This window comes from Chionomys nivalis, chromosome 10, assembly GCF_950005125.1.
Source record: "Chionomys nivalis chromosome 10, mChiNiv1.1, whole genome shotgun sequence".
NCBI lineage: Eukaryota > Metazoa > Chordata > Mammalia > Rodentia > Cricetidae > Chionomys > Chionomys nivalis.
This window is the reverse complement of record NC_080095.1, coordinates 78,673,375-78,700,142: the sequence shown is the minus strand read 5'-3', so window position 1 is coordinate 78,700,142 and position 26,768 is coordinate 78,673,375. Positions and strand designations below refer to the sequence as shown.

The window sequence follows — 26,768 nt, the reverse complement described above, 5'->3', positions numbered from 1 at the left end:
TGTTATTTAAAGAATGCATATTCCTGCTGAAACACTCACTGTAAAAGTCTCCTGCAGTCACAAAAGCCCTCTTTTCCATGACTAAATATGAGTTACTTGATACTTAGGACACTACAAGCTGAAATGCTTGTGAATATCTTTTGTTAATATCATATTAGTAACAATAAATCGTTGCTTTAAAAATATCTGGATAAGCAATCTTATGATGTCTCCAGTTGACTGCAATATCCACCTAGCAAGATGTTAGAAAGGAACCAATAGACAAGGATGTTGCCTTCACATAAGCTAGTTAATTTTATTTGATGCATCTCATAATTTATTTACTCTACTTTGAAGATTTTGTAACTAGTTATATACTTTTCATTTTAATATTGTAATTTAATTTAACTTTAAAGATTTTTACAAAACACCAAAAATATATAGAATGTATAGAATTAATTAAAACAAATAATGTGATTAGATATCAATATATTACCTACATTCTCATGATGAATATTAAAATATGTAAATTACACTGAACAAAATAGTAAACAATTAACTATATTTAAAATTCTGTAATGCTTGTGTCATTTAGAGTAAACTATATATATTTTTCCCTCTAGTTTCATCATTTACTCTATATATGGAATACATTCTGGGCCACACCTGGATTCTTTCACAAGGTTTCTGTCCTATTTAAAGGACCAGGATGGGGTCCAGGTAAACCAAGACTTGGCCTAAGTGAAGAAATTCCAGAGGTAAGTAATGTTCACAACAGAGGAAAATATTATTTCTATTCAATTGTTCATGATCTATGCTATGATTATTTATCAAATGAAGGTCGCAAATAAAAGTACAGAAACAATAGGAAGAGTTGATTGTCATTTGCAACATGGCATTTTAGATAAAAAAATCATGTGATATCTTAAAGAACAATTTTATCTGAATAATATTTTATTGTTTTTAAATATCTTACTCACATATATTTTATATCCTTAACTAGTTGCAGTTAGTCATCTTGATAGAGGTAAAAAATACTTTGATTATTTCTTAATTAAATTGCCCAGAAAGGAGGGTTGTACTTTTCTGCCTTCAACAGAATAGTCAAAGTTAATATTTTTAAATTATATCAGTGCCTACATCTGCTTTATCTAAATAAAAGCACAGCATGGTACTTCTAGAAATCTAAGTAGTTTAAGAAATTTGTTTTAATAAAAAACTACTTGATGTTGAATCATAGCTATCTATGCTGCCTAGAATCACCTGCTTTCACTTTCTTGGCATGTTGCTGAACATATTTTCAGATGTGAAAGGTTCTAGTCTATTCCTCTTGGCTATTGCAATCCTGAATATATGTGAAGAACCCGTGACATTTCCATTTAAGGAAGACTAAATCATAGCTAGAAGGCAAAATATTCTGCACCAAAAAAACAAGTTACCTAATCTTTAGACAATTTTTTTTTTGTCAGTGATGGCCATGTGGTCTTCTGAATTGACTTGAAGGAGAAAGTCTGATCCTGAGAGATTCCTTTGCCACCACAGGCCCAGGCCTGCTGGTTTCTCTGAGGTTGGGCGAGGCTTCTGGGGAGGGAATCTTAATCATACTGTACCAGGAGATAAGAACCTTCTGGAACCAAGGATCAAGCACCACCGCTACCCTGCCCCCAGAAAAGAAGTATATATAGTACATATATATATATATATATATATATATATATATATATAGTATTTATATAGTATTTTATTTAAATATATATGCTACCACAAAGGACAACAGAAGTTATAGCATCTTAGGAAAATATTGTCACTGAGGTATATAGTTGTATCACCGTTTTCCTATAGGCTGAGGGGGTAGTTTAATATGTTTAAGTGCCACCATTCTTTTTACATTTTTCTTGATCTCTATTTACTAAGGATTAAATTAAGCTTTCCACTAACTCACAGCTGAACACTTAGAAGGTGGTCTTGATGGGTGCTGCTAGGCTTTCTCTTAGCATTAGTCAGCCTCAGTAATTGATAGAATATCCAGTCTCATGTGTGTGTGTTATGTGTGCATTAAATCTAGTAGCTTAGTAAAGGTTATTTACATGCAGAAAACTGTCTGCATTTACTAGAACATACTCTATTCTTTTGGCCATAAGTAAATTGAATAAAATTGTTTAGACAATTTTCTAGTCAAGGAAATGAATATCTGAAATCTTCTGGAGCAAAGATGGAAAACAGCATTTTCTGGGACTCATTGTTTCCCAAAGTGTGAATTTTTGCAAGAGAGATGAGCCACAACACAAAGTAAAGGAAAGCGTCCTTCTGGTCTACCTAGGTTACAGGACAGGAAGTCCGCTTGTCATCAGCAGCATCCCAGCAATTAAAGATGTACACCGTCCTGCAGTTTGCAGTGATGCTGTCATTCTATGAAGAGACCTTTGCAAACACAGAGGTAGGTACTTTTAATATAGTATGTGAAAATAATTCACCAAGTTTTTAATTAAAATATGTTCTTCCTTGGTGTCTATGCTCTATTTTTCTTCGTAATTGCTTTCATTTTGGGGGAACAGCATATATTTTAAAAAGGAAAATTAACTTCTGCAAGACTACTAAATGTAAACAAATTAATTGTATTGCAGTGCTGCTAATTGTAATATAAATCAAATGTTTTGACACCAGTTTAAATGCCAAATTTGTGACTTGTCCTATATTTTTGTAATTGAAATAAAAAACTTCAAAAATCAGAAATGAACATATTTAAGAGAGCATGTTTTCTATCAGTTTCAAGATACCTATTTTGTTTAGACAATTGCTTGATAAACCGAGTTTAGAGAATTTCCACTGCAAGGTTTACAGCTTTTATATTTTTCTTTCAAAGGTATACATAATGCCCAACTTCTGGTAGCTTAAGAATAAGAGCATAATATCCATACTAAGAGGTATGGATAGTTTAGGAATAGGCATATCTTAGGTAATGGACATTATCTATACTGACCGTGTTGGTATACATAGTTTAGGAATGGGCATACTTTAGGTAATGGACATTATCTATACTGACCATGTTCTGGAGACAACAAAAGTAATAAAAAGCAAATAAAAATGGACTTCAAATTGCACAAAAGATAAAATACGTATTTTAACCAATTTCCTTTATTTTTCAATTGATTCGTTTGTAATATATTCTTCATAAAAGTGTAGGAATCCAAAAAAAGGTAGATAAAAGTAATGAAGTAACTAGTGAAAGAGTAGATGAAATACAACATATAATCACAACACAAAAATATCACAGAATTTGTTTTTTTACAAAGAAAAGGAGAATCTCAGGAAATGAGTTGGCAATGTTGAGCTTGTTACAGTTACTCTGCACAAATAATGACTGTGCCTTAAAGCAATGATTCTACTCCCTGCAATGTGGTAGGTTTGCATATATCTGGTTTTAAGATGTACAGATCATCTACAATCTGTGAATTAATTGCACAAAAATATCTCCTGGAATGCAAAAAAGAAATAACAAAATATGCAGACAGTCAAATTGCTGAGCATGTGGAGGGAATGTGAGGGAGGGAACCGAGAAGTGGGTGTAGCTCACTCGGGGATGTGGCAACTGCAGTTGTGTTGAGACAAGGCTGGAGATTGGCCCCAGTTAGATAACAGAGCTGGGTAAAGAAACTGACTCCAATAAGCTGCCCTTGGACCATCCCCTCTCTCTTTACTAACCCAGACCCAATTTTCAGGGTCTCCCCTAGTGCTACAACAAAACATCTGCTGCAGCCTCCCTCCCTGATAGGCAAGCCTCCAGTGAATCCCACAAACCATCCTATACTGCCATTCCCTTCCTGCCTCATTGCTGTCTGCAAGTCCCCACCTGGGTCGATACCCCTGCTCCAACAGGTCACACTTGCCATAAGATCATGTAAGCAGACTTTGAACCTTCCCCACTCTCTGTTACTCAAGACCCAATTCTCAGGATTAACCCTAACATAGCATCAAAACACCCTGGTAAGCTTGCCCTTGCCACTGTCCATACTTCCTGTGGATCCTTCAGACCATCTACCTCTAACCTACCTTTCCCCCAGCCTCCAATACCAGCAAGAATTCTTCCAGGAACACAACAACTAAGCAGGCCATTTAAACAGAAAATACTCAGTCGACATATTCTCTGAAAATCCAGAAAGAAAAAAACTCCCACACAACTAAGACAAAAATTATCACCTAGATCTATAATCACCTCAAACCCAGATGCCTAAAGGCCAAAATAGGAATCAAGTAGGCTGGGTTCATAGGGGCTCACAGAGGCTTAAGTGACAATGACAATCATGGAGCCTGTCTGGGTCTGTGCTAGGTTCTCTATACAGATGTTATGGTTGCATAGTTTGGTCTTCTTCTAAAACTCCAATAATGGAAGTGGGGGTTGTCTCTGAGTCCTTTGAATGCACTTGGGACTCTTTTCTTCCTACTGGGTTGCCTCATTCAGCTTTGATGTGAGAGTTTGTGCTTAGTCTTATTATAACTTTTTATTCCATGTTCATCTGATATTCTTAAGAGGTCTGATCTTTTCTGAAGGGAAAAGGAGGTGGCATGGATATGGGGAATAGGGGAGGTGGTTGGGAATGACTAGATGGAAAGGAGAAAGGGGAAACTACAGTTGGTATTAGTAATCTGAGAGAACAGAAAGAACACAATAATAGCAAGAGAGTATATCACTATTGTAGTTCAGCTATCCTACCAGAGCAGATCCTGAATATTCTAAAATAGTTGAAGCATAATAAAAAGCTATTAAACCAACTATATAAAGATAAAAAATATCCTTAAAGAGGAAATGAATAAATCCTATAAATAAATCCAGGAAAATATAAACAAACAATTGGAGGAATGAAAATCTTTCAAAGAAAGCAAGGAACAAAGTTGAAGAAAACAAATAAAACTCTTCAGACATGAAAATAAAAATAGAAGTAATAAATATAACAGAAACTCAATGAATCTGGAAGGGAAAAATTTAAAGCAAGCTTCACTAACAGAATATAAGAGATAAACGAGTGAATCTCAGGCATCGAAGACACAATAGAAGAAATAGATATATCCTTCAAGAAAAATTTTAAATCTACAAAGTTCCTGACACAAAACATCCAGGAAGTCTGGGACTCTTTAAACACACAAATGTGTGAATAATAGGAATGATGAATAGGAAGAATCCCAGTACAAAGGACTAGAAAATATCTTTTACAAAATCAAAGAAGTTTCCTAACCTAAGATAAGAGATGCCTATAGAGATATAAGAAACATACAGAGCACTCAGTAGACTAGAATAAAAAAGAAAGTTCCCTTAACGTAATAATCAAACCAGTAAAATTACAGAACGAGGAAAAAATATGAAAAGCTGAAAAAGAAAAAGATCAAGCAATATATAAAGATAGACATATTAGAATTACACATGAATTCTCAATGGAGACTCTGAAAGTCAGAAGTACTAGAGCAGATGTGTTGTAGACTCTAAGAAACTGCAGATGTCAGCCCAGATTATCATACCCAGCAAAACTTTCAATCACCATAAATGGAAAAATTAAGATATTACATGATAAATTTAAATTTAAACTATGCCTACCTGTAAATCCTGCCCTACAGAAGGAGGGAGAGAAAAAGTCCAAGCCAAGGAGGCAAATTGCACCCATTCAAACACAAATACTTGTACTAGCTTTTTTGGAACCTTTTCTCTTTTGACGAATACCTTCCAAAGCTTAGATATAGTAGGGAGGGCCTTGTACCTTCCCCAAAGCAATATGCCTTACCCTTTCTGAGGAATGGATGCAGGGTGGGTAGGAAGTTAGGTGGAGAGAATGGGAGGATGAGAGGGAGTGGGAATTGGGATTGGTATGTAGAATGAAAAAGGATAGTTTTCTTTTTTAAAAAATAATTAATTAAAAAAAGAGAGATGGGAAAGGTCACTACATACTCATCAAAGGAAAAGTCCTCCAAGAGTACATTTCAGCTCTTAATGTTTAATGTTCAAACATAAGGGCATAAATATTTCTAAAGGAAATACCCTTACAGGTTAAATCACATATTGATCCCCACACACTGATAGTGGGAGAACTTAATACCTCTCTCTCACCAATTGAAAGGTCATATAAAATACTAAACAGAGACATTCTGGAGCAAACTGACTTTATAAATAAAGGGATCGTAACAGACATTTTCAGAATATTCCACTCAAACACAGAAGAATATAACTTCTTCTTAGCACCTCTCTGAACTTTCTCCAAACAACAGAGAATTTACAAACTCATGTAAGCTGAATAATGCTCTATTGACTGAAAAACAGAGCAAGACAAAGAAACACTTCTGAGAATTCAATGATAATGAACACACAAATGATGTGGAATTCCCCTCTATATGCTGTGATTACCATTAATGAATAAAGGAGCTGCTTTGGTCCTATAGCAGAGCTATAAGGAAACAGAGCTAGGCAGGGAAAACTAAATGGAATGCTGGGAGAAAGAAGGAGGAGTCAGAGAGAAGCCATGTAGCCTACCGGAGACAGACGCTAGAACTCCAGCTGGTATGCCACAGCCACTTGGCGATACACAGATTAATTGAAATGGGTTAAATTAATATGTAAGAGTTAGCCAATAAGAACTTAGAGCTAATGGGACAAGCAGTGTTTTAAATAATATAGTTTCTGTGTGATTATTTCAGGGCTAAGCGGCCAGTAAAAAACAAGCGGCCTCCTCCTACACACAGCATTTCCACCTTAGGGAAAAAAATAAAAGAAGTGCTAAGAGAATAGTTCATAGCAATAAATGTAGTGTATACACTAAAAAATGGAGAGAACTAATATTAGAAACCTAAGAGCACATCTGGAATGTACAGAACAAAAAGAAGGAAACTCACCCAGGAAGAGTAGACAAAAAGAAATTACCAAATTTAGGGTTAAAATAAATAAAATACATAAAGAACAATAAAAAATTTAATGAAACAAAGAATTGGTTCCTTGAGAAAAGCAACAAATACAAAAACCCTAGTCCAAACTAACTAAAAAGCAAAAAGAAAATATCCAAATTAATAAAGCACAAAATGAAAAGGGGTTGTAACAACAGACACCCAGGGAATCCAGAGCATCATAAGGACATATTTTAAAAATCTCTACTCTACTAAAATGAAAAATCTAAAAGTAATGGCTAGTTTCCTCCATAGGTACTCTTTACCAACTGAAATAAAAATGAGATAAACAGTTTAAATGATCTTAAAACCTTTAAGGAAATAAAAACAATCATTAAAACTCTTCCAAAAGCAGCAAAAACCCAGGGCTAGAAAGCTTTATCGTAGAGTTCTACCAGAATTTCAAGGAAGAATTAATGGCAATACTCCTCAAATTATTCAACAAAACAACAGAAGGAACATCACCCAATTCATTTTATAAAGCCACAGATACCCTTAAAACCAAACCATGTAAAGACTCAGAGACACAAAGAAAGGTAATCACAGACCAACTTTATTTATGTACATAGAGGTAAAATTATTCAATAAAATACTTATAAACCTAATCAAAGAAAACAAAAAAGTTACCCACCATGATCATGTAGGCTTTATCCCAGAAATGCAGAGATAATTTAACATATGGAAATCAGTCAATGTAATCCACAATATAAATAAACTGAAAGAAGAAAACCACATGATCATCTCATTAGATGCCAAAAAAGTCTTTGACAAAGAAGTATACCTTCATAATAAAAGTCCCAGAGAGATTAGGGATACAAGGAACATACCTATATGCAAAAAAGGCAATTTACAGCAAGGTTGTTATTATTGGTTTCTCACTCAATTCATTTGTCATTTGTGTGTAGGGGGGGCACTGATTTTGTTGTTGTTGAACTTGTATCCAACCACTTTGGCTATAGGCTTATCATAGACCCAGACTTAAATCCACACACTCATAGCTATCTAATTCCTCATAAAGAAGCCAGAAATCTACATTAGAAAAAAAAGACAACATCTTCAGCAAATGGTGCTGGTTTAACAATATGTCTGCGTGTAAATAGAGCCATATTTATAACCCTGTCCAAAACTCAAATCCAGTGGATCAAATAAATACCTCAGTATAAAACCAGAGACATCAAACCTGATGGAAGAGAAAGTGGAGAACAACGTTGAACACAATGGCTCAGTGCACAGCTTTCTGAACAGAACACAATAGTGCAGGCATGAACCCTGGCAAATAATGCATGGAGCAGGGGATCTGGGGAGAGGAGAGGTATGAGGGATTGGGGGAGGGGAGGCTGTGATTGGCTTGTGTTGTATGAGAGAAAAATCTATCTTCAATGAAAGAGAGAAATGAAGGAAGGAAGGAAGGAAGGAAGGAAGGAAGGAAGGAAGGAAGGAAGGAAGGAAGGAAGGAAGGAAGGAAGGAAGTTTGACCTATTAACTAAATTTATGAGTTATATTCTTAAAAATATGGATTTTAGTATAATAAATCAAAAATTAACTTCTGAAATGTTTATATGAATATGTGGATTTCATGAAGCATGAAAGTGTGTAGTATATGTATAGTTTCTCTTACATTTTCGCTTCTATTTGTCTTAGTTTGGTTTCTATTTCTTTGACAAATACTATGACCCAAAGCAATGTTGCAGAGGAAAGGTTTTATTTGGCTTATGTATAGTCTGTGTCATGGTCTCACAGGGGATTGAAGGAAACCAAGGCAGGAAGGGAAACAGGGCTCTGAAGGAGTACTGCTTGCTGGCTTCCACCCCATGGCTTACCGTGCCGTTTCACACAACTCAGGAACACATGCCCGGGAGTTGTTCCACCTCCACTGGGCTGGGTTCTCTCACATCAGTAATTAATCAAGAGCATGTCCCCACAGACTCAACTACTGCACAACCTTATGGAGGCATTTTCTCAGATGAGGTTTTCTCTTCTTGATGACTCTAGCTTTTATAAAAGAATAAAAAATAAAATTAAAATCCCTAAACAGCACAGCTCCGATGAGCACTTTTCCTTTGTATATATTTCCTTGTATAAAGAAAATTTGGATTTCAAATGAGAATGAATTGTTCATGCTGAAAATATATACTAGAATATAATATTTATTTCTCAGATGTGAATCACTTACCCTTTCTTGATGCTTCATCTAATTTCAAAAGTCAAAGTTTTACAGGAGACAAGGGAAAATAACAGTTTAAGCAAAAGCTCATGATGAAATTATCTGTTTCCTTCTGAAGTGTCTGATAAGGTGGTGTCAGTAGACAAAACAATTATTCCTCTGTATCCACACCTTTGTGCAGAGAGTGACAATGGTAGGCAGGAAAGTGCACAGTGCTTCCATGTGGATGTGAGATTCTAATGTCCCTCCCCCACCCTCCAACCCCAGGATTCTCTGAACTCTGTGTTTCTTTAACAGGCACTGTCCCAAGTCACTCTGCTTCTAAGGGTCTTCTTCATTCTCCTGACCTTGACATCCATTGGATTCCTTTTGGATCAAAGGCAAGACATGAATTTCTTTTTTTTTCTTTTATTCAAAAGAGGAATTCTCCATAATAATAAAAAATATCCATGTAATATGGAGCATCATAGTTTAGTTTTATGAAACCTTAGTGCCTAACGCCATTGTTTTCAATGAGTTAGCTGCATCAGCTTTCCCTAAGCCGTCAAAACACACTGGGCTACTGAGCAGAACCTCACAGGCCCTACATTCTTGATTTCTGGTTGTTGAACACTTTATTGTTTCACTATAGCTCATCACTGCTTTAACTCAACAATAAGTTGACAAAACAGGTTTTTCTTAAAAGACACACCTTGTTGCTTAGTTAAGGCTGTATTCAAGGCGCTTCAGGGACACACCACTCAATTACGTCAAAATACGTCAAAATACGTTGCCTGTCCTGACAATCTAAAGTAAATGTTATTGCTATGCTAATTATGACATAAGCATGATACCATTGTATGCACAACTAATGGATATTAATGCCGTGCTATTCCAGACCCAAGGCAGCTATTCTGGAAACTCTTCGATGCCTGACGTTCCTAACCCTGTTCAGATTTGGTCACCTAAAGCCTCTTTTTCCATCCTTATCATTTGTATTCGAGGTAAGACATTTGGTGTAGGTAGCTGAATTGTTTAGTCCACTCATTAAGTGATGTTTTCTCTCTATTGAATCCGTGGCCAGTATTTGTAGTAAGTTTTTTGTTCTGTGTAATATATCTTGAATTGTGATTCATAAAACTTTCAGTTGGTTAATGTTGATGAGTCATCGAGTTTTTATACCAAAATTTTGGATGATATCATTAAAGCACAGAGATCGGGGGAAATGCATTGTGAAGCATTTTGAAGAAAACCACGGTGCTCTGTAGATCCTCAAGTACTTAGTGGTAGTATGACTTTACAAGAAGGATAGTGCCATTTAGTTCTTCTAATGAAAGCTTTGAAAATGAAAAGTGTTGAGATGTTTGCACATCACCTATAACAGATATAATTATACGAAAATGAAAAGTTTAAGGCAAAGAGACTGTTAAAATTAAAGATGTGTTTTGATATGATATTTAATGATTAAGATAGTTTTCTCAGAAATTTTGGGGTACCTATTTTTTTTATTACTCAGGAAATCCCTGAACAGTTTTACTCATCACTTGTGTTTATTAGCTCTTTTTAAAATTTGGAACTTTGTTCCTCAACAATATACCAATATTAAGGAAATATGCAATATGGCAGCTTATTGGAGTCATCGTACATGCTAAGATTCCCATTATCAAAGGACAAAGTGTGTTTGTTTGTTTTCTGTTGCTGTGATAATACACTGACCAAAAACAGATTGTGGAGAGAAGAATTGGCTTCATCTTCTGTCTCCAGATAATTGCACACCACTGTGGGAAGTCAGAAAGGGGCTCGAGGCAGGAGCAAAGCAGAAAGCAGAAGCTGTGTGTCAATACTTTCTCCTGGCTTGATTCCCAGGGTTTACTCAGCTACTACCCCTCTTATATAGCTCGGGCCCATCTGTCTAGGGATCCCAGGGCCCACACGGAGCTAGGTCCTCACATTCAAGTTAGGGGACTGCCTCACAGATATGGTGTCCTTTTTTAAATCATGTCTCCTTTTTCAGAAATTAGCTACCACGTAAGCTAATACAGAGACACACTTTGTAGTGATTCTAATCTTGATACATTTCTTTGAAAGCAGTTTGATATTGTAAAGACATGTCTACTTTTGACTAAGTATCTCACATATGTTGAATTTATACTGTAGGTACGATAGGCATGCATGCATGGATTGATATATAAGTAATGGAACTCATGGTATCAACATGTGTAATGGCACAAAAACTGTGATTCACCTAATGCCACTCACAGGTGATTGTTTAACAACTATGTCAAACTCATAAAATAAAATCAATATCTAGAATATAAAAATAGGGAACCCAATAGGACTGGTCTCAAAATTATATTATAAATTATCTGTATTAAATATGCAATGCTACGATGGGTGTCACTCTAAAAATACAGACAGTAGAAGATTTCAAAGAAGTGGGTTAATGTATTTTGTTAAGTGCTTTTCATATACTTTAGGAAACAAAGGCGAGCATAACAGACAGTTTACCGTGGAAAATCAAAGCTACTTATGTGGTTAGAAGGCAAAAAGGACAATTCCTTATTACATTGATTTTACTTAGTACCTCTATAGTTTATGAGCTCTCAAATATATTTTATTCTTAATATATATTATATATATATATAATATTCAATAGTGAGACATAAAATTTTGGTATCAAAATTTTGTACCATGATTTGCACAACTTTGAAGTTGACCTGAATGGGCAACAAGGGACTAGAGAAAGGACAAACACATAGAAAGGCCGGTGTAAGTTGTACATACACTCTAACAGAGGTAAACTAGCAGCCCAGAAATTTAGCACATTTATTATCCATTGCTGACAGAGGAAATGGGTTTACTGTGTACCAATGAATGAGGAGAGAATAGACTAGCTAACACTGATAGGAAGGCTTTAGAAGCTCACCGTCATCCCAGACGAGGCAGTTATGATTGACAGTTCCTGCAAATATTGGTTTTAGCAAAAGGTCAGCTGTCTGTAAAGTCTAACAATGCTGTGCCAGTTCATTGCTCCTAACCTAGGGAGGCCTTGTCACCCCATGAGTCGGAGGCCTTGGGGGAGTCTTTGACACGGCAGTTTTCATGTCACCGACACACACATATTCACTGAGAACTTCATCTGCTTTCTATGACCTCAGTCATCCACATTACACGTGACACTAGAACTTGCATATTACTTAGTGTGTAAAAGTGTTTTATACATAATATAATCTTGAAGCATAAATTAACTCTTTATTGAAATTCAGACATACGTGGCAGAAAAGCCCTAAAATCAAATGAGATAGAATGTTCATATTCTAAATGAGTGATATATTCAATTTCCAGCAGGAAATGCTAAGATCCCTTTAAAAGAACCTACTGTCATGTATATTGTGGGAGCTATTCTTAAGTGCTCTGGAAGTAAACTGTTCTTTATGTCAACATCATTTCTACATATGATTATGAAAACATATTGTATTTGGAGTTTCAGATGGCATGGCAGGAAGCAGAGCGTTGTTTCTGACAAACTACAGTGATGATGTGCTATGTTTAATTCTTCAGTTAAGACATTGAAATGCCTAGCTAAAATTTAGCTCTGACACACCACTGCTTGAATTTGATTCTCATCATGAGAACTGCTTTGTATGATTTATTGGATAATTACTTGGTGATTTATATATTTGGCATCAGTCTTCTTACCTATAAAAAAAAGAAGGAATAGTTAAATCTACTAAAATTTGAAGATTACATGAGAAAATTTTACCTATGATGTTTCTCATAATAATTAACAGCAAATGCTCAGTAAATGTTTATTGTTATTATTGTTGTTGATAGTTTAGTTATTGATATGAATATACAGAACCCAGGAAATAATTCATTGGTAATTTACCTCAATATCCACATGCCAAGCCTGAGTCTAATGTTATGGACAGGAGGAAAAACATTACAGTGGAACAAAAACTCCTAGTTCTGTGTTCTTTGGCTGAGACTCACACTGACATTAGACTTTATGTTTAAATGGTACCCACATTTAAAACAGGCTTTAACAGAGGTATATGTTTATAACTCTTACTACACTACTCAAAAGCTCCCATTTCATTGTCACACCAACTCAGGATGTCCTCTTATTATTTTCGCAATGGTTAATCTTGTCAACTGGATAGGATTTAGAATCACCATGGAAACACATACCTGGTTGTAATCAGAGGCTAAACTTTTTTTTTTTTTTTTTTTGTCTTTACCTCCTGGTTTCACATAAACGTACAGAAGCTTATATTAGTAACAGAATGCTCACTCTATAGCTCCGGATTTTTACTCACTAGCTCTTACAACTTAAATTAGCCTATTTCTGTTGATATACATTTTCATTACTGTACATTTTGTCAGTTCTCTAGCACAATTTATTCCTCTGGCAACTGGCTCATATCTCCCTAACTCTACTCATTCTTTCTCCCTGTGTCTCTGTTTGACTTGCCTAGCCTTACTCTGCCTGGTTATTGGTCAATTCAGCTTTATCATTAACCAATGAGGGAAACACATATTTAGGGGGTACAGAAGGAATATCCTACAGAATCTGGGAACATCTATGAGGGAGTTTCTAAATTGGGCCTACTGGAGTAGAAAGATGTCCTTTGAGTGTGGCCAACAATACTTCTTAAACTGATTACCTGGAGTCAATCAAATGGAGAAGGTGAACCAGGAATCAGCATTTATTTCTCTTTTCTTTCGGACTGTGGATGCAGCATGTTCAATATCTCATGCCCTTACCACCAAGTTTCTCCTAAAAATTTCATGATGCCATTTCTAATGAGAGAAAGAATGTGTGTGGATTTGGATGGGAGGCAAAGTGGAGAGGGTCAGAGAGGAGCTGGGAGAAAACCATAATCAAAATATACTGCATAAAATAAAACTATTTTCAATAAAATATCAATGTATTTATTTCATACAAGACTTTTTCATTGCTATAGTAGATATAGAGTACTAAGGCATCGAAATGTCCAAAACATAAATTCAAGTTATTGAATTTTATAAAGTAAAAAAATTTTAACACATCTTTCCTATTTAAAGTTGTTCATCTCAGATATTTTGACATAGCAACAAAATAACACCTCAAGTTCTAATATTTCCATCCCAATCTCTCTTTTGCATTTTAAAATCTTATTTAAATGGTGGAATAGAAACAAACAAAATGAAGACAAATGAGTATTTTTCAGGTTCCCAGAGATGCCTTTCTGTGTTCTCTCACATGACTGCTGCGTGCCAAGGGTCAACTTGAGGCATGCCTTGCCCTCCTCTGTCTTTGTCAGATGACACATAGATTGGAGTTACTTAGAAGCTGGATAGGAGAAGCTCAGTTGGATATTATTTTACTCTCTACTTTTTTTTGGGGGGGGGGACCCTACCATCTAGCTCTCAAATAAATACATGGAGGCTTTTACCTATAAATGTCTGGCATATACTTGACTTATTCTAGCCAGCTTTTCTTAAATTATCCTGTCTACCTTTTGCCTCTTAGCTTTTTTTCTCTCTTTTTTTAATTAATTAATTTATTTAATTATTAAAGATTTCTGCCTCTTCCCCACCACCACCTCCCATTCCCTCCCCCTCCCCCAATCAAGTCTTCCTTCCTCCTCAGCCCAAAGAGCAAGCAGGTTTCTCTGCCCTGTGGGAGGTCCAAGGACCACCCACCTCCATCCAGGTCTATTAAGGTGAGCATCCAAACTACCTGGGCTCCCACAAAGCCATTACGTGCAATAGGATCAAGAACCCATTGCCATTGTTCTTCAGTTCTCAGTAGTCCTCATTGTCCATTATGTTCAGCGAGACCGGTTTTGTCCCATGCTTTTTCAGTCCCCGGCCAGCTGGCCTTGGTGAGTTCCCGATAGAACATCCCCTTTGCCTCAGTGTGTGGGTGCACCCCTCGCCGTCCTGAGTTCCTTGCTCGTGCTCACTCTCCTTCTGTTCCTCCTTTGGATCGTGAGACTTCAGTCCAGTGCTCCAATGTTGGTCTCTGTCTCTGTCTTCTTTCATCGCCTGATGAAGGTTACTGCTGTATATTTTACTTTCATTATTACTCTGTGACTAGCTAGGCCTTTTTTTTTTTCTTCTTGATCTTCTTCCTCCCAGAATTTCCCCCTAATTTTTTTTTCTGCCTGCCAGCCCTGTCTGTCCTTTCTCCTCTCTCTCTCTCTCTCTCTCTCTCTCTCTCTCTCTCTCTCTCTCTCTCTGCCATTCAACTCTTTAATAGCTCATCAGGTGTTTTAGACAGGCAAAGTAACACAACTTTACAGAGTTAAACAAATGCAACAAGAAAAAAAATTCAACATATCTTTGCAGCATGAACAAATGTAACACATCTCGAAGTAATATACTGCAATAGAGACACATCCTTGCTGGGGACCTTGGAAATTTCTGTTGAGTTAGAGAGAGTGTCATTTGAGTTCTGAAGGTTCGTGGGAAAGGACTTTGTGGGAAGCCTGAGAAATCCTTTCTGTATTTACAGAGATAATCCGTAGGGAGAAAAATAGCCACTTGATTAACGGTTCTGCCTGAAACCCTGTGCACAGCAGCTTTAGTGAGCACTTCATTCACCCTTTAGGAAGCAAATTTCGTGTTTTCCGATTCAGATCTCAGCATCATACTTATTTATCATTCATTCTTTTCCCACTACAATCTTGGTTAAAAAGTTCAGTTCTTTTAATAAAATTTTAACGAAAATGTGTACATTGATCCTCAGTTACGATGCATGCAGAAATGGAAGGCAATCCTCAAAGCAGCAGGAGAACTATTTAATATTCATTTATTCAGTAAATATTGAATTTGTACTGACAGCATCTGCCATTAGATGCCACTCAACAAAGCTGAGGTGGACATATAGATACGATTTTTAAATCTACATAGAAGACTGAACTAAATATGTATTGATTTCGCACTGGAAGGAATGTTCGCAGCTTTAGATGTTCTTCTCAGCCATGTGTTTGAGAAAAATACACGTTATCAGAAGACTCGACAGTGAGCAGTCTCATGTTTTTACAGAGCTTTTCACTGCTGCTTTTTTGCTACCTCCACATTTTTTAAAATAGTAAAACTGAGCATTTCTTGCTGTTACTAGTTTCTCTGTAACTACCTAACCCAAAGCTTAATGGCCTCAGAAAAATGAAGATGTACTTTTCTCACACTCTTGTGTAGGTTACTCTGCTGCTTCCCCCGAGCTTCCTCCGAGACTGCACTAAACATCAAGGGTCCACTGACCTGAATGGCCCAGGGGGAGCCTGGGGGAAGACACTATAGGCTCCTCACTGTCCAGTTTGCAAGGCTAGGTCACATGAGTGCAGCTCTGCAGTACTCCATCAAGGTGGGCTCTGACAGAACTCACTCTTTGACCACATCTAGCCATCAAACAAATCACCAAAGAGATGCTCTTCAATGGGTGACAGGAATCTGGATTTCTGCTGTGTGGAAGAAATGAGTTGTAAAAAAAGCATACGTGAAAGTATGGGCATGAAAAACATATCTACTTGTCACGTGGGTGGGTACACACCACAGTGATAATTAATGTGTGGCTGAAGTGCTGAAATTAGACAAACATGTTTATAGTCGGTCATCTTAAATCATTTCAACTTTTTGTCTGTTCATGATGCACCTAAAGATGCTGCTGTGCCAACTTCCGTTAGGATACTCTTTATGGTTTTTAACACAAAACTTTTATTTCAAGGTGAAGCCAAAACATACATTCAGCCAAATTTATGAACATTATGAATATTTATAATTAATGCAGTTTTATCTTGCTCCTTTTTGTATTATTCAGACTTTCAATACTTTATAACCATAATTTACTTTATAACATATGTAAGTAGCAATTATAATAAATTTGGTTGATGATTTCCTTTACATGGATTCACAATTTTAGCCTTTTATAGTATTTGATAAATATTAAATTATTTTTAAAAGATAAACTAGTGTACCCTGTCCAGGAAAGCATTATAATCTTATAAGATTAGTGAATTGTTAGTGGCATCATGTTGCCATATGAAGTTCAGGGCACAACCTGATAAAGCCAACCCTTTTCTTGTCTTTGAGGTTTTCAGCCATCTGTATTTGATGAGAATAAACCATCTCTAAGCCCTTATTAATTAAAAATTTTGGTAACAATAAAATGTTATCATACTGGCTTTGGTTTCTTTCCCTAAATATTCCAGTGGAAATATTTTATTAAAATGTATCATTCTGTTTCATTTAGATGTAGTTTGTTCATTTTCTTTTTTTTTATTTTATTCTTTTTTAATTAAAATTTCCGCCTCCTCCCCGTTTCCCATTTCCCTCCCCCTCCTCCCACATATTGCCCCCTCCCCCGACTCCCCTCCCCTTATCCCCACTCCTCTTCTCCTCCCCCCACTCCATTCCCCCTCCCTCTCGATACTGAAGAGCAGTCCAAATTCCCTGCCCTGCGGGAAGACCAAGGTCCTCCCACTTCTATCTAGGTCCAGGAAGGTGAGCATACAAACAGGCTAAGCTCCCACAAAGCCAGTTCATGTATTAGGATCGAAACCTAGTGCCATTGTCCTTGGCTTCTCATCAGCCTTCATTGTTGGCCATGTTCAGAGAGTCCAGTTTCAACCCATGCTTATTCAGTCCCAGTCCAGCTGGCCTTGGTGGGCTCCCAATAGATCAGTTCCACTATCACAGTGGGTGGGTGCACCCCTTGTGGTCCTGACTTCTTTGCTCATGTTCTCCCTCCTTCTGCTCCTCATTTGGACCTTAAGAGTTCAGTCCGTTGCTCCAAATTGGGTCTCTGTCTCTATCTCGATCCATCGCCAGATGAAGGTTGTAAGGTGATATGCAAGATATTCATCAGTATAGGAAAGGGTCATTTCAGGTTGCCTCTCCTCAGTTGCCCAAGGTACCAGCTGGGGACATCTCCCTGGACACCTGCAAGCCCCTCTAGAGTCAAGTCTCTTGCCAACCCTAAGATGGCTCCCTTAGTTAGGATATATATTTCGCTGCTCTCATATCCACCCTTCCTATATCCCAACCATCCCATTCCCCCAAGCTCCTCCCATCCTCCCCTTCTCACGTTTCTCACGCCATTTCCCCTTAGCCACATGCCACCTCACCCGCAAGTTCCCAGTTTTTGCCCGGCAATCTTGTCTACTTCCCCTATCCAGGCGGATGACTATACGTTTTTCTTTGGGTTCACTTTCTTATTTAGCTTCTCTAGGATCACAAATTATATGCTCAATGTCCTTTATTTATGGCTAGAAACCAATTATGAGTGAGTACATCCCATGTTCCTCTTTTTGGGTCTGGGATACCTCACTCAGGATAGTGTTTTCTATTTCCATCCATTTGAATGCAAAATTCGAGAAGTCATTGTTTTTTACCACTGAGTAGTACTCTAATATGTATATATTCCACACTTTCTTCATCCATTCTTCCATTGAAGGGCATCTAGGTTGTTTCCAGGTTCTGGCTATTACAAACAATGCTGCTATGAACATAGTTGAACAGATACTTTTGTCATATGATGGGGCATCTCTTGGGTATATTTCCAAGAATGGTATTACTGGATCTTGGGGTAGGTTGATCCCAAATCTCCTGAGAAATCACCACACTGATTTCCAAAGTGGTTGCACAAGTTTGCATTCCCACCAGCAATGGATGAGTGTGCCCCTTACTCCACAACCTCTCCAGCAAAGGCTATCATTGGTGTTTTTGATTTTAGCCATTCTGACAGGTGTAAGATGGTCAACACATCCAGCCTAGCCAGCAAACCCCTAATTCTATGAAGAGACCCGGTCTCAGAAAATCAAGTAGGAAGTTATAGAGGAAAAGTTTGACACGCACCTCTGACCACCATATGCACCTCACACCTGCACACAGCAAATCAAGATATAGAGGAGGACGATCTGTCAGAGGGGGTTTGTATGAACTATACATGCTAACACTGCCTATGTCATGTGTTAGTAATCACCTTTCCTTTTCATTAAGGTAAATAAGATAAAACTGCGCTGAAGTACTTTATTCCTCTGCCTGTAAAAAGAGGGATACAGTAACTTCGACAGAGCAGATTATAAATAACCCCGTGATGCACTAGATTTTGTGTGCTAGTTCCCAACATTGATGTCGCAAACAGGGAAACAATGATGCCTGATAGCTTTCTGTGCATTGTGTTATGAAGAACTCATAAATTAAAGTGCACAGCCAGAGGCCTGTGAACCTAGCATTTATGGACTTGAGACAGGAAGACCACAACCAGCTTGATGCTGCCATTTGCTACTTCAAACGGGATCCTGTTTCTAGGTGGAGAATGAACTTAGTTCAGAATCACGAAAGAAAGGGGTATAATGTATATTTTCACCTACTCTGCCCTTCTTCCCTCATCATTGTTTGAAAAGGCTTAGCATTAGAATTCATCAAGTGAAGTCGCTTTTGCGTTTTATGCTCGAGGATATTTTACTACCTAGAATTTTTCTACATTGTCATATACATTTTAAGTAACACAAATCTACTATCACTGATAAAAATACACTGTTATGGTCAGATTGCAGATGTTAGAATGAAAGTTTTCCATCTAGGAACATTTAAACATTTTAAACTAAGTTTTCATGTATTTATTTTTATTTTAGTTTAGTGTTTGATTGTTTCGCTTCATTTTGTCTTTTTCTTTTGTTTGAAAACAGGAAATGATCCCCAGCCAAGGGCAAACATATTGAATTTAGTTTAACATCACAAACCTTGGAATTTTGAGTATGTTCTCAAATGGATACAATCCCTATTAATTATATTGTTTGGATAAAAATAGAGTGGCATGCCTGAAGTTAGCTTTGTGTTTTCCAGCCTTCGGACTCCACATCTCTGCATTTTTCCTGGCTGGGCTACTACCTGACTCCTTGTGGGTGTAGGCTGTCAGGACAACAAGGTGAATTCCTAACCAAGGCTTAAAGTAAACATCGTTTTCTTTACAGAAATTATTTCCATATCACTCCTGGTTTTCTTCTTGGCTTTGAAAAAGGACTGCCTTCCCACACACCTTTTCCCATATAATCACCTGTCCCTGATTTGAAATAACAAAGAACCTCCCATTGTGCGTCCTCGCCTGTGTGTACTTGGTTCTGTGCTGTGATTTATGACCTGAGCATCCGACACTCTCCATACAACCTCAAGAAGGCCTTAAATGAAAGCAAATGCAAACTTGTGATAGAAAACCTTGTCAACACACATGAAATTAAATACATGCATGTTTTAATTCGTGTTTTGCTTTTTCATGTGTCTTTTTAAAATGATGAAAATAGGGGAGACCCAAGATAGATTTCATGAGGATCCATGATGAAGTTCACCTTCTACAAATGAGATTCGAAGTGAATCCTCCTACGAGGAGAAAGTACAAGATATATAACAGAGCATCCCATGGTTTCTACTGGGACACGGCAGGTCTAGTTTGGACTCTCCATGGTCTGTAAACTAGTTGCACCATCATTAACCACAAGGCCAGAATGCCTCATTCCAGATGCTCTGGCCAATGGACCGTAAAATTGCAACGCATTTCAGGCCAAGCCCAAGATTTTAAAAGCCCCCACCCCACTCCGCTCAACAATCTAAGCCCCAATTCCCTCTGAAAAACTGCTCATTATTCTTCTTCTGCCCCCTGATCTAAGCAAAAGAAATCCTTCTGGAATCAATTAGAAATGTCTGCCCTTGATGAGGTTTGCACGTGAGTTTAGAGCTGTGAGGCCGTGGTAGTGGCGGCCAACAGCTGCATTTTCGGGTGGTAAAATCTGAGGAGGAATTTTCCAGGGTTTATTTACCATCATAAAATTTTTTTTAATAGGCACGACATGTTGAGAGACAATCTTGTGTGCCTTTGAAAGTGAACTTAAATTAGAATTGTATGTTTATTTCATTCATAATGAGGAGAGTGACGATCTGTACTGGACCTGCCTTTTCCTCAAGAGCTTCGACCCAGAGATTAAGCAGCTGAATAAGGGTATTCCTGCTGGAAGAAACAGCGTGAGATGCCTTTATCTCTTCCATCATGGTAATGGCTTGACAAGCGGAAACAGTCAAAATTAATGGAAATCAGAGTCGCTTTCTAAAATAATGTGCATTAACAGAAAATTTATTAATTTGTAGATGTTAATTTACATGTGATTTAAGCAATTATCATTACTCAGTTAATATGCTGCTACATAATAGTGAAAGGTTATTAATCCATAGGGCCACCGTTACATTTATATTTTGTAGTTATATGTACATACATACATAATACATACATATATACATACATACATAATACATACATATATACATACATACATATGCAATAACATTTAATTTAAACTTTGGTAACCAACATGGCCTTTCCTTTCCTCTGGTATGTGACCGATATTCTTACTGGAAGACAGATTTTTATTCCTCACACTGTCTAAGGAAGCAGTTGTATCGAGTGAAGATTTTGTCACTACAGGGATCACTTGTTCCATCAAGAAATGCTGCCAACCACTTTGTCATCCAACCTCACAAAAGAGTGCATCATTTTAGTTCTTAAATATGCCTCTTATAGTCAAAATGGAAACAAACTACATTTTATTTGTCTTTTATGTATATGTGTATGGGCCTACACATATATATGTATGTATGCTTCATACATGCAGAATCGGGTACAACTGGAGTTACAGAGATTGTGAACCATCTAATATAGGTGTTGGGAACTGAATTACCAAGTTCTGCTGTAACAGCATGTGCACTTAAATGCTGAGCTGTCTATCCAGCTCCGTAAATTAAAACATTCATCACCTGCTGTTACCCCTTAAATATTGTGATCACTGCCCATGCTGTAATTGAGGTGTGCAGTATCATACTTCCTCTTGTCCTATTTTTATTAAATCAGAAGAGAGAAGTTCAAGTTTAATTTCTTGTGAAGACTATGTGCAGACATTGCATGATCAGTTTGATTTCTAAACAGAAGTTTGATAAGTAATGAAACTGTGTAAGTTTCTGATGAATGCCACCCTGAGATAAATTTGTTAAAGGGTACATCATCCCTACCCAATTCCAGAGTAAAGTGACACATACTGAAACCAATCAGAAAGTTTATCCTTTAAAAATAATGGTTCCTTTATGATTTTCCATATCCAGATATGCTCAGCATGTCATCAATCCGTATGGTGAAGAGAAAAAAGCCAAATGCAACTTTTAAAGATATTCTAGAATTTACCTGTTCAGACAGTTGCAACAAGGACATCTTAACAAGTATGTCTACTCCTTGAAAATAATTCCACATATCACTCTTCTTAAAGAGGTTCAGGTCTAGAACAAAATCTGTTTTGCATGAAACCCCAACACTTAGGAGTGGCACGCCTGAAAGAGGATGGCAAGCAAGCTATAATGTCTAAGAGAAGAGAAGACAGAACTCTGCTCTTTCTGACTCTTAGTTACAAGGAGGCTTCCAGCAGGTGAGGCAGCAACATTACCCAGCTTCTTGTGGATGAGCAGTTCCAAGAAAAGCAGCAGCTGATGCAGCGGAATTGATTGAAACTCTCAACTGCACTTACAAATTCACTTTGTATTTAGTGTATCCTTCCTTACACTTTATAGAATCCCAAAGCCCTGGCAAATGCAGAATATTAATATGGATAGTTCAGCACAATTTTCACAGGGTTTTTACACAGGCGGCATCAATATGCAAGCTGAATTTGCCATTAAGATCCACTATTAGGGAATCTCTGTTGGGGACCTGGACTATACGTGAAGCACAATAAGTTAATATTTCTCCCTGTGTTTATCTCTCTCAATCTTGACCTAGCCTTAAACCAATATTTAAGTTACTCTGAGACACAGAAAAACTGGACTCAGGTTCTAGATATGCTGATGTTAGGAGTTAATACTCAGAGGAAAAAAAACATTAATTCTAAGTTTTGTCACCCAATGAAATCAAAAGAATGAGGAACTTTCTAATACTATTTCGGTGTTTAAGATTCCATGGTAGGTATGTAATTTAAAAAGAATAAAGGTCCCCTGTTTCAAAAAGACGTTATCTTGATGAGAAATGAAGACTATAGTTATTTGTGGTTGTAGCAACAATGTAGCCAGGCATGAAGATGTATGCCTCTTAACCCAGTGCTCAGGGTGCAGAGGCAGGCAGCTGTGAATTCGAGGCCAGACTGGTCTACAAAGTGTGTTTCAGGATAGCCAGAACAGTTACACAGAGAAACCCTGTCCTGAGAAACAAAACAAAGCAAAACAAACAAAACCAAAACCAAAGGAACAATGCTTATAAACTATTAAGGAATATGCTGGTTTAGTAAATTAGTGGTTGCAGATTCTTCTTATCCAACAACCATGACTTCTCTAACACTGAGTAGTTAGCTAGGTTTCCAGTACCAGGCATGGTTTCCCTCTTGTTGAGCAGGTCTGATCTTTGAAACAGATGGAGACCACTATACAAAACCACAACCAATGAAAACACAGTTACAGAGCTCAATCACAATGGATACATCTACAAAACTATACTACACCCAAGACTCAGGAAAGATTGTCAAAGAGAGGAGGGGGAAGAAAGTTTATAGAGCTGCAGGATCAGGGAGCTTGCTATGAGATTGTGTCTCCTAGTAATATTACACCCGTAAAATCTCCTGACATGAGTTGCGCAAAGGACAATATGAATGGGCATACTAAATTTGATGGGGAAAAGTCCATGAGACCTCAACCCTGCACAAAGAACTGTCGGCAACTGAGTCAAACTGGGAAGAGCAGATAAATTGGTTTTCCAGTCTCAGATACTGAGCTCTTAAAACATACAAAAAATGACATTATATAAACTTAACAAAGTACATTGAGAAACATCCATATGTGAGCATATATGCATGCAATAAGAAGTAATGGAAAAATAGGTCACGAATTTGAAGGAGATTGGAGAGGGGTGTATGGGACAGTTGGAGAGAGGAAAGGATAAGGAAAAATGTGACTATATCAAAATCTCAAAAATAAAATAAAATAACACATCTTTAAAAAAAGATAAAGGCTGTTTTTCTTCACATTTATCTGATGGAGTGGAATTTAATTTCTGGGACTGAGGGAACAGTGGGTGTGGAGTTGGGTATGTCATTTTCTGCTTCACTGTATGTGAGAACACGGGAGGGGGGCACGTCTGAAGTCCCGATGCAGTGTCTCATGAAAACTTAGCTGTGCCTTGGTGTAGGCACCTCTGCGTTCTTTGCCAACTCTAATGTTAATCCAAACAACTGAAAAATCAGAGAAGACAAAGGAAAAACAGTTCTCCTTTTGGGAAGCTTTTATAGTGGCAGGGAGAGAGCTCATGGGGGTATTGGATCAGAGGAAAGGATTGAGATGATAGGAAAGAAGTCTGTAACAAATTTACAACTGGGAGAATATTAGAATATTAGACATTGGAACACTGAGGCCAGTTTCTTTGATTTAGATAACAAAAAGTCTGCAATAAAGCTTTCAGAGTTTTAGAGACTATTTTTGCCAAGGACTGATGAGAAGTGTGTAGAAAGAACATCCAGTAGATTAAACTATTGTCCATGTTCCTTCAGGAATGGCAAACAGGTATATGTCTGCCACTCTCTTCTTCCAATGTAGTAGTATAAGTCACTGAGGTGTCACTCACAGCAGGGGATCTCAATGTGAGCCACATCGGTGGCCTCTAATAAACATGTGGAAGTGTTTAATCAGAACACATTGGGCAGATTTGTTTGTTCGTATTAGTTATGCTGAGTGAAAACCACAGTGCAACACTCACGTTTTAAAAATTTTATCAAGTATTATTCAGATGACTCCCTGGGTGCTCTAGTTTATTTTGTATATTATTTCCACTTACTTTTAACCTCTTTCTTCTATCAGAAATACCACTTGTATCTCAGGCTTTTCCTACTATTTGCAGGAGAACCTTTGAGGGTGATGCTTACCTTTCTTTATCTCTAGCCCAACCCTAGTAAAATGAATAAGCCCTTGACTGTACAGAGCACCGTGTTCATTACAGCCACAGGTACAGTTCACAATGATTCCTTTTACCTAACATTTCACACTTACCCTTCTTTTCATATGATAAAGATGTTCCATGTTTCAGGGTGTCAAGATGATTCAGGGGATCCAACTCAGGTCCTCACTCAGGCATGCTCTCTGTCACCGAGTTAGTCTCAGTCCTTATTTTCAATATTTATTTTTCCTGGAAATATCTCTTTCTCCCACTTACATTGTCTTTCCTTGTGCAATTTCACTCGCTTGTGTCTATGTTTGTCTTTTCAATGCAATTTGACTCGCTTGCAATTTGCCAAGTAATATTCTAAGTCATCTGTCTTAGAATTCAGTTTCCTCTCAGTGTTTGTGAAAATAAGATTCTCTGGTTTGTTTTTCGTTTTTTATTTTTTTAAGATAGAGTAATCTCATTAGGGTGCGCTTGGGAGAAAAAAAAATACTTCTGAACATTCTGAACATTTTCTTAACTTCGGAAAAACCTTACCAGTACAATCCATCCTGATATGTTTGAAAGTCAGAAAAGACACAGACCATTTACCGCAAGAAAATGTATTTAGGGCTCAAAATCTGTGAGTGAACTTTGCTTTTTTTCACTTAATTTTTAAATTTATTTTTATAATTTCATATATGAATATTGTATTTACAACCTCCCCACCTTTGAACTTTACTTTCTAGGATAAAAGTGTAACTACTTCTGACATAGAACTGGTCTGATGTGGATGGTGAAGGCTATAATGATAATGCATTGACTCAACGGCTCACCCTCAGAAATGAAGGCAGAAATAAGCTAGATCATAAACTAAATAGAGTCTTTTAGTACATTATATCTGCACAAAATTACTTTTTTGAATTTGAAATGATATTGAATGAACTAAAAATGTTAGATTAAAAAGTTTTAAAAAATGGCTGCATGTTATTTTCTTGAAAAAACTTCAAGATAAATATATTTGATTTTTTTCTCCAAATCAACACTCTTGCTAGTCTTTTTCCACATGTTAAATTCTGGAGGGTATTATTTCTCATTTCACTGTGTATTACAGAATAAATATTCACTGTGGACAGAAACACATATGAATATTCAATCTAGAATGAGATGAGCCTTTTTTTTTTTTTTTTTTTTTTTGAGACAGGGTTTCTCCGTAGCTTTTGGTTCCTGTCCTGGAACTAGCTCTTGTAGACCAGGCTGGCCTCGAACTCACAGAGATCCGCCTGTCTCTGCCTCCCGAGTGATGGGATTAAAGGCGTGAGCCACCACTGCCCGGCGAGATGAACCTTTTACGATATAAGAATTATTGGAAAAGTCCATTGTTTCATGAGGTTTCTTTAGCTATTGTCTGTTTATAGCTTGTTGGAATGTAGATTATTTATAAATTCATTGTGCTACCCAAAGAATGTTTTAAGATTGCAAATGTATTTTCTATTTATTAAACTATGTAAGAAAGTTAGAGACTATTAGGTAAAACAAGGTAAGACTAAATACTAACTTGCTTTAATAGAAAAATCAAAGGTCTGGCCACCCTGAAAACCTATACTTTCTTAGGTCAGCAATGAGTTATGGAGGAGGAGTTCTGAGTGGAGAAATCATATGGTGGGCAAGGTTTTAATTCTTCCAGGCTGTATGACTTTATGGCAAGATGGCAAATAGAGGAAAAGGAGATTGTATACCTTGTGGTTTCAAGTCATGGAAACAAATGAGAAGGTTTCCTATCATAGTTTGAAGAAGCTAATT

The 26,768-nt window shown here is 37.1% G+C and overlaps 1 protein-coding gene across 2 annotated transcripts in view; it reads left to right on the top strand.

Moving 5' to 3' along the window:
• Agmo (alkylglycerol monooxygenase) overlaps nt 1-26,768 on the top strand; it is a 256,686-nt gene that overhangs the window by 121,885 nt on the left and 108,033 nt on the right. For both annotated transcript variants that reach the window (XM_057782897.1, XM_057782898.1), the window contains exons 9-12: nt 603-737; nt 2,300-2,416; nt 9,362-9,444; nt 9,942-10,047. In XM_057782897.1, coding sequence (XP_057638880.1) covers nt 603-737; nt 2,300-2,416; nt 9,362-9,444; nt 9,942-10,047 — 441 coding nt within the window. The remainder of the gene's footprint in view (nt 1-602; nt 738-2,299; nt 2,417-9,361; nt 9,445-9,941; nt 10,048-26,768) is intronic.